Below are 9831 nucleotides of genomic sequence, written 5' to 3' on the forward strand. Positions count from 1 at the left end.
ACAGTGATTGGCATTAAGAAAGGCATCCAGCCATAGAAAACCATGCCAAATCAAACTGGTGTCTGGTGCAGCCTTCCAGCTTACCAACCCTGGTCAAACCGTCCAACCCATGCCAGAATGGACAATGGACATTAAATGACGATACTCATAACCATCACATGATGCCAAAGGACACACACACACACACACACACACATGACAGGTTTCTTTCCTTTCCCTATGCCAAATCCATTCACAGGTCTTTGGTCAACCTAGGGATATGATAGAAAACACTTTTCCAAGGTGCCACACAGTGAAACTGAATCCAAGACCATGTGGTTCGGTAACAAGCTTCTCAACCACAGACCCATGCCTGTTTAATTACTATAATTATTCATTGATTTTTAGTTATCTTTTATTTATGCCATTGCAAATTTTATGCTTTTAATATCATCATCATCTTTTAATGTCTGTTCTCCATGCTGGCATGGGTTGGCTGGTTTCACAGGAGTTGGCCAACTGGAGAGCTGCCTGTGCTCCATTTGTCTGTCTTGACATGGTTTCTATGGCTGGGTGCCCTTCCTAATGTCAGCCACTTTACAGAGTGTACTGAGTGCTTTCATGTGGCACTGGCACAGCATGAGCACCTTTGTGTGCCAACTGTCTTATGCTTGTGTTAATATCAAATAAACAGATTTCTTAGGCTGGATGTTGGAAGCTGTTTCTTGACCTCAAGTTTGTTGTATCCCAACTAATTGGATATTATTGCTCCAATTAGATTTTCTTTTTCTTTCCTGGCATAAGTCTGGTTTTGAAAATTTTATGCTTTTCTCAACTGCAATCATTTGATTGTAGACTAAGATTACTCAATTAACCATAGTTAATTTAGAGATTCTTATGTTTACTGTTAAATAAAAAATGGAATACAATTAGAAAATCTTTACACTTGCAGAAGTTTGATTCCCAACCATGTGGTTTTGGGTTCAGTCCCACTGCATGACACCTTGATCAAGTGTCTCATTCTATAATTCTGACTCAACAGAAATTTTAAGTAGCTTGTGTGTGTGTGTGTGCATCTGTGCGTGTGCACGCTCATGCATATTTTTATCTCTGTGTTTGTTTACCTTTACACTTCTCCAAATATGACAGCTACAAGCAATAACTTTCTTGTCATGTCCTCTCTCAAATCACCTGCCACCTTTTATGCCTTTGAAGACGTGAAATAAAAGATACCTTACTTGAAAAACAAGTAAGAGTTTGCAACAGAAAGGGCGTCCAACTGTGAAAATAATAAAATAATGCTTCAATAATATATCCATCTAATGCATGCTAGCATAGAAAAGCAAACAAAAATGAACTTTGGATTGTATCTCACTCTTAATTACTTTTTTCTCTTTTTAATTTCAGGTTGCTCCTCCTGAAAGTTTTAAAGATATAGTTGTTGAAATGCATAGTTCCCCAGCTAAATATTACTTTCTTGGAGTTATTATCACACTCATTGGATTTATTTTTATTGCTGGTCTTACTTGTGGTAGAGTAACAAAACGTCAACGAGCTGAACTAAAAAATAAATAGAACAGTGTTATGTAAATAATTAGTTTTTTTTTTTATGTTTTGTTTTGTTTTTCTTTAATGAGAACAAACATAGCTGTGCTGCTGCAAAATGTTTTACCTTGTTTGTGTCATATTATTTGTCTCTGTTGTTAAATTTAATTTATAATATGAATTTTGAAAGAAATGTGTGAATGGTTAACATAAATTCAATGTAAAATGTCTTCTTGAGTTTTATATGTAGCTATTTTCATTATGTAAAAAATTTTTTTTGTGTTCTTTCTTTTAAATATTTCTGGGAAGACACACAAACACACATACACATGCTTACACAATTACTAATTGTGTTCCTTAATTATTATTATTATTTTTTTTTATTATTATATTCCTGAAAAGTTTGTAAATATTCAGTCTTGCTTTCAAAAAGTAAAAGTTCCCCAATCAGATACATAAAATTTCCAATATGTTGACTAAAATTATGTTTTAAAAATATTTCAATGAAATATTATGAAGCAAAATAAGTTTTAAATATTCAAATAAGATTGTATAAATTTATGGCATTAAATTTTGAATAATTTTTTTTTAAACTCTCGACACTCAAAGTTATTGTGATTGCATATTTGGATGTCAACTATTATTAGAAACATTCATACAAACTTTACAAATATATTAAAATCTCTTTACATCTCTCCCTATTAAGCTAAAATAAATAAAAGGTTTCATTTAAATCTTCCTACATTATTTACTCATTTAGATTAAAAGGTATAATTTAAGTATATTCAGCAAATTCCTTGTATATATCTTGATGTGGATTTATTTCTGATTATAGACAAAAACTGTCACATCAAAATTAAGAAAATGTTAGAATATTATATGAAAAAGCAAAGCAATTACTAAAACATTAACACATCATTAAACTTTTCAATTATTGCATTTATGTGTTTCAACATTGTGGAACATTTGATTAATATTTGTTCTGAAAGCCAAGCCCCATTTGTTTTAGAGCAGAATTTAATCAATAAAACATTAACTGTGATAATGTGGTCTTGGAAAAAAAATTATCTCATATTTTCCACAAACGAAACATTCATATATTTGATTTTACAGTCTTTGTTCTTTACAAGCAAATATAAGAAATAAAGTATATTTACAGCCTCAGTCTTGAAATAAATTTATTATTAAAGCCAAAATTAAAAACTAAACATGTTGAATAGTCAGTAATATTTTATGATTTTTGTTTTCACTATAAACCTCAAACCCTGTATAATATTTGTAAAAGATTACCTAGCATTTTAACTGTTTAGTATTGTTAAATTATAATATAATAATTTTATATAAACTAAAATAAAAAGTAATTAAAAAAAATTTTTTTTTAATTTAGTGTATTGAACTTATCATTATGTAACTGTCTACATAGTTGGATATTTTTCAAGGACTTATTCAGTAAAATATTTGTTTACTTATTCATATAAAATTTTGTTTTAAATTTTTTCTTAAAACAATTTAAATCTTAGAACTAGAATTATCTGTTCTGCTCTCTATTTTTCACAAATTTGTGTTGGTTGGTGGAGAGTTGTAAAATTAATAGAAAGCAAAGAAAAATACCAAAGGCATATTTTACTGATCATTAGATTTGATTCAACATAAGATTATCTTAATCAGCTTGGAAATTGCTCTGAACATTTTCATGTTTTGTAACCCAAAAGAATTATCATCTTCATTTCTTAAATAAAACTATTTTCCTTCCAATGAAATAAAATGTCTTTTCAGTTTTATTTTCTTCAGAATTCACAATTAGCATTAATTGTTTATAATATGTTTCAAAATGCAAGTGTTATTATTATTATTATTATTATATTTTCAAATAAAGTTGGTTAAAGTATTCTATATAGCACTCACAAATAAACATAAGATTCACTTACTACTTGAGACAACTAAAATGTTTTAAACTGCAAATACATCTGGTACCCAAAGATTACTAATGAATTTACCTATATATGTTCTTGGTTGTAATTTTTTTGTAATATTTACATTTACACTATATTTCAATCAATTTGACCTCTAGCTGAAACATTGTAGATATCTTTTTATGAACAACTCATCTTGACCCCCTCTGATACCACTTGCCCTGGTTCTGTGATACAAACTTTGTTTTACAGTGATCTAAATTGTACCTACCAAAAAATTTCATGTTAATTTATGTTCCAAACACTAGCATAATAATGACTTAGTTATCTTACTAAACTCTTCATTATTTTCAAAAGAATAACAAAGGTGGTGTGTTTCAACAGAGAGTTAATATATTTCTTTTCCGAAGAAACATTTTGAGAAGAATAGTCTACAAGAACCATTCATTAAAGCATTTTTGTGTCTGCAAATCTAATTTTTTTCCCCCATTAAACAATCTTGTATTTTTCATTCTGCTGTCTACCTAAAGAACTTTAGTCTTAGATAAATATTATTGACAAAAATAGTTCTCCAAACACTAAATTGCATAAAATATGATCCTATGTTAAAACACTGACAATAAATGTATTCTTAAGGAGACTAGAAAATAAGTTAAACATAATTTGATGAATATTTTGTATATTTTATACTTAAATTCAATTTATGAGCTTCAAGAAACGTCATTCCATTTTGAGAAAATAGTTAAGATAACTGAAGTTATACCCCAGTATAGTATTTGTAAATTTTCATATTATGCAGAATACTTATACTAATTCTGATAAAAAAACTGTCATATTTATGATATATTGTCATTTCATGGCTTCAAAAAGAGAAAGAAGAGCTTGAAAGAAGAAAATGGCTAGTGTGACAGTGATTATTACTATCAAATTGAGTTTATCAGCTTATATGTAACACTAAGATGCTTATCCAACATTAACTGTAGCGTCTGTTCTTCAATGTCAGTTGTAACGTTGAACTCCAAGTCAATCCTGATTGAGCAAATTTATGAAAATTATGACTGTGACTGACAATCCTGTCTTTTTAGGGGTATCTAGAAGTACATTATGAAATGTGGGTGGGGAGCAAAATGTGTGATTTTTAGATTTGGTTGGTATTTCTAGCAGGTTGAGTCATTATGTAGAGGCTTCCTTTGTTGCCTTGTGATTTGGAGATGTTATTGCTTTTGTTAATGTCAATAAAGTAAAATCAAAGAAGTACTTTTGAATTTTAATCAGTAGTGCAATGTGTATTTTGAATATGCAAAGAATTATTCCTTTCTTCATACATATGATAAAAACCTTAGATCAGATCAGAAAGGGAATGTATGATGTTTTTTTTTTAAGTAATACAGAATTATACGTTTAAAGTTTACTTTTATTAACACATTGGGAGAATGTTATATACAGTTTCATAGTTTATGGAATGAAATAGTATAGTTAGTAATTGGCAAGACGACAGGTAAATTGACAAAATGTAAGTTTTGTAAATGAATAATAATACCCACAATCTTTTTATAATGCCTCTAAGGCTGGCAGTTCTGTGCCGGTGGCACATAAAAAGCACCATTTGAGCATGGTCGTTGCCAGTGGCGCCTGACTGGCTCCCGTACCGCTGGAATGTAAAAAGCACCATTTAAGCGTGGTCAATGCCAGTACCACCTGACTGGCCCTCATGCTGGTGGCATGTAAAAAGCACCCACTACACTCTTGAAGTGGTTGGCGTTATGAAGGGCATTCAACTGTAGAAACTTTGCCAGATCAGATTGGAGCCTGGTGCAGCCTTCTGGCTTGCCAACCCTCAGTCAAACCATCCAACTCATGCCAGCATGGAAAGCGGACGTTAAATGATGACTTGTGATAAGATGAACTCTGCTAATGGCAGCCAAGGAGTGGTGATGATGATGATGATGATAAACTGAGCAACAAATTAAGTCTACTCAAGCAAAGTACTACTGGTAAGTTTAATCTATTAGTGATAAACAAAGCTAGTAGAAAAGACAGCAAGCAGTGACCAGGGATTGGAAGATTCCTGTAGAAATTATTTGTTGATCAGATTAAACATTACTTTTTGCCTGTAAATCCAAGATGCATCAGAATTGGACACATTTAAACATGATAGGAAGTCACTAGCAACTTAAAGTTGAAAATTCTTTGTTCGAAATAGAAAACCAGATTGCTCGGATAGTTTTATTTTGAAGAATATAGAACGTTCAAGAGAATTTGCCTTAAATGGTGACTCCAAAGTCGGAAGTTTGAAGCCTAATTCAGCTTAGCAAAACACCAAGCTACTTTACTATCCTATTAATTTGTGGAATGGTGTAATTTATAATCTCATTCCATTTAATGCACATTTGCTGAAATATATTTCTTTAAGATATAATGTCTATTCTTATCAAATTTTTAAAGATGATATTAATCTTATAAAGGAACTCGCAAGAACACGAGAGAATTCAACCCTTTTTAATTTCCACTTGTGTACTTTTAATGGTTTGTCAAGCAGAAACTATTGACTATGTAGCAAAATGTAGAGTTTTATACCAGTGACAAGATACAGTTTCCTAATTCATCAACTAAAAGTTTGACACTATGTTCACTGTTATTTTATTTTCTATTGATTGGTCTGGAAGATGGCCTGCCAATAATACTTTTTCTCTGAACTCTTGAATTATTTTCTATCTTATATTTGACAAGGGGAATCTTTCCCAAAATATTATAGAGCATTAAACAACCCATGTAAGGTAATACAATATCTAGTCTTTGTTTTTATTTCTTGGCATCACCTTACATATCTTACCTAACTCTTCACCTGCATTGCTTAGAGTTTTTTTTAAACATATCCTGAAATGTTTTTATCTCACAGCATCTGCTCATGTCACCTTTGGTATCATCAGTTTTGCCTGAACCTTTTTCTTTGGCATAGGTTGGATAGCATTCCTCATAACATCTTATCTGTGAGGCTCATCACCCTCAGATCTGCCCTCACCATTCTTTTCTAAGTGTTCCCCCACCACATGTACCTTCCACTGTTAGCACAATATTTCTTCACGTAAACATATTAAACTGATACCTTTAGTGCTCAGCCATTTTCTCAGCTGTGAGATAAAATTGATGGTGCTCATCAAAAAGATTATATTCAATTCATCACTAACCTCCATGAATTTTTTTGTCATGAAGAAGTTTCCATTGCAATGACAAGATTTCAAGTTCAGTTCCACTGTTCAACACTTTGTCAAATGTTTTTTTACAAAGCCTCACTCCAACCAAATCCTTGTAAGTGAAATCTGGTGGATGGAAACTATAAGTTTATTGCAGATGCTACTTAATCTGTTACTCAGTTTAACAGTGTGTGTATGTTGCCACCACTGCTTGACAACTGGTTAAAGTGTGTTATGTTCCCATAAATTAGTGGTTCAGTAAAAACAAACCAATAAAATAAGTACTAGACTTAAACAAAAAAAAAAAAAGTAAGCATTGGGGTCAATTTGCTCGACTAAAAAAAAAAAAAAATAAGCATTGGGGTCAATTTGTTTGACTAAAAAAAAAACCCCATCAAAGCAGTGCCCTAGCAAGGCCACAGTGCAATGATTGAAACAAGTAAATAATTTTTTTTCTCTATTTGTCATGTGAATTTTATTTTTATAAAAAACATTGGAAAATCAAAACAGAAAATAGTGCTCTGTATATATTTGTGAAAACTTAGATAAGAGTGTGTGAGACAATGGTACAGGAAAATCAAGTTTTGTCTTCAGAAGTAAATTTGAATTTGTTGGATTCATTAAGGTTTGGCATAATTACTATGATCTATAATTTAGATTTGATATTTTTCCCATAGGATCTTCTGTTAATCTTGAGACTAGCAATTTTTACAGCTGTTATATTTTACATAATTGTGCCTCATTGAGTTCATGCATCATTAATAATAAACTTGTGTTTTGGTGGAAATATCCCCAGCAATTTCCTCCTAAAAGTTTCATGTATAGTTTATGTTCTGTTTCAAATCCTACAAGTGAAGATAATGAACATCTTACATCTACGTTGCATTATTTAATGCTTATGAATTAGACTGAGCCAAGACTAAATGCTTATCATCATTATGCAGAATCATACTTCTTATACATGTTAAGTATAGTCATTTTCGACAAAGCTAAAGTAATGTTTCCCTAGATTTCTTTCATTATTTCCTCCCTGTAATTATATCTTCACTGCAGCCACCTCCAGCACTATTGAGCTAACAGAAATGACCAACTATTTCTAGGAGTATATCTGAACAATTATTTCTCTTTTTTTCAAGACAGCACCTACTTCTAACCACTCATGAATATATCATATTTGAGGTTTTTATTCTTTGTCACTATGCCACTTTTTTTTTTTTTGCATACCCAGTATCTGTCCTGAGTATCATAAGCTCAGGAACAACAGGTGCAAGTCCACCTCTAAAATTTTTGGTGAACAATACAAATGCTTTGAATACTCCTGAAAAACTGGGTTTGCACCTTCTAAGCAAATTTCGTATCCATTCATATGGTGCCATCATATCAAATAGGCTTTTAAGGCAGAAGTGGAGTGAGATGCAGTACTTTTTTTTTATATTGCTTTCTGGTTTGCAGTTTGAAAGAATAATTATTTCATTGGTTGGCAAGTAAGCATACGAACTATTAAAGGTAAATTTTGTTATATTATTGAAGAAAACGATTTGAAATAATGAATAAAAGATAACTCCATGTATAGTCATCAAAAGAAAAGCTAAAAGTAGCTTTCATACGAAACTTATCTGACAATTCCACTTTTATCTCATACAAAAGTTAACGTTCACATACACACATAGATCATTTTTAGAATTAAATTGCTGTTAACTTCTTTATTAAAAATGTACTTTTTAATCATTGGGATAATTACCTGCATTCTAATTATCGGGAAATAGTTTGATATTTAAAAATATTTATTTACTTAATTATTACAATAACCAGTTTAATTACAATCTGTACCGTGACAGTTGTATACTTCCCGCGTACGAAAGTAACGTTTTCTGATTGGCTACTTCTAAATAACACCGCCATATATAAATTGACATTGCATAACGTTGATGTTGTCATATTTCATTGGTATATTCGGTCGGAGTATTAATACTGCCAAATGGGGATTATAACCAGGTGGGAATAAAGAAAATACAACTGAAATACTGTGAAATTCATTCGCGAGAAAATACGATGGATAATGATGTTATATTTACTGAGAAATCTGGTATGCGACGGCATACAGTTGACAAACCTTCGGGAACACCCGATTGTTATTCAGCAATTCATCTCCCAGAAACTATTGGGAAAACTTCTTTGACACCAGGAAATTTTCGTGATGGGGACCAAAGCAGTTTAACTGTTGCTGTACGAGTAAGACCTTTCAATAATCAGTAAGTATACTAATATATCATGTTAATTACGACAGTTCCTATTTTAAGTGTAAAGAGGTAACTGCAATTTAATAAAAACAACGTATATTGTCTGTATATTCAACAAATTTATGAATTAATTTCGAAATTTATTAAGTACGGAAGTGGAGTAATAGGCATTATTTCCCCCTGCCCTTATGTCTATGTGAGTCCTCTATACATTCCTTTTCTATATTATTTTCTTTTAACCATTAAATCATAGAATATGTGCGTAAATCGACTTGAGATTTTATTGGCATAATTTCTGACTTAAATTAAATTTCATTCACGGTTTTGAGGTAAAAATCAAATACAAACAATGATATATAAGAGGAAAATAGATAATGACTGGGAAATATGTCTTTATTGCCGGTTTTGAGGTTTATGAAACAAACTTCGGAACTGGTGATAATTTTATTCTTTCTCTGTATGGAAGTGATATTTTTATTAGCTTATTTTAAAACAGATAACTCAAATCAGGGTATATTTATGCCAATAGTTACTGAAAAAATATATATTACTAAGCGAGTCCATGTACGTATTTGAAATTTAGTCAACTTCTATTGTATTTCCCCCGAGAAACGCAAGGATGAATGACAAACAAAAGAACCTCTAAGTGAAAAGAAATTGTGAGGAAAAACACTTCAATAATTAATGTATATTTCGTAATAATATCCACAAATTGTTGTGTTAGAGTATTTTTTTCAAACTTAAGTTCTTTCATTTTGATCGAAAAACCCAGTCAGACTGAATCGGTTATATAAAAACTGTTTTGAAAAACTTAGAAACAAATTGACACAGTTTCGTTTGATTGACTGGTTCGGTGCTTTGAGTAGTTTCTATTACCCGCAATTTATTTTTATTCAGACAATTAACTTCATCTTTGAAGATAAAGAACTTTTCAATATTTACATTGGCATTCTGCAAATC

At 31.1% G+C, this 9831-nt stretch overlaps 2 protein-coding genes across 2 annotated transcripts in view; both read left to right on the plus strand.

The window, feature by feature from the left end:
- LOC106878935 (Golgi apparatus protein 1) overlaps positions 1–6225 on the plus strand; it is a 72834-nt gene extending 66609 nt beyond the window's left edge. Inside the window, exon 25 of the mRNA XM_014928303.2 lies at positions 1387–6225. Coding sequence (XP_014783789.1) covers positions 1387–1554 — 168 coding nt within the window. The 3' untranslated portion in view covers positions 1555–6225. The remainder of the gene's footprint in view (positions 1–1386) is intronic.
- Positions 6226–8509: 2284 nt separating this feature from the next.
- Positions 8510–9831, plus strand: part of LOC106878933 (kinesin-like protein KIF14) — a 52095-nt gene continuing 50773 nt past the window's right edge. Inside the window, exon 1 of the mRNA XM_014928298.2 lies at positions 8510–8883. Within this exon, the coding sequence (XP_014783784.1) occupies positions 8684–8883 (200 nt within the window). The 5' untranslated portion in view covers positions 8510–8683. The remainder of the gene's footprint in view (positions 8884–9831) is intronic.

Source organism: Octopus bimaculoides, chromosome 1 (genome assembly GCF_001194135.2).
Source record: "Octopus bimaculoides isolate UCB-OBI-ISO-001 chromosome 1, ASM119413v2, whole genome shotgun sequence".
In the NCBI taxonomy this organism is placed as follows: Eukaryota; Metazoa; Mollusca; class Cephalopoda; order Octopoda; family Octopodidae; genus Octopus; species Octopus bimaculoides.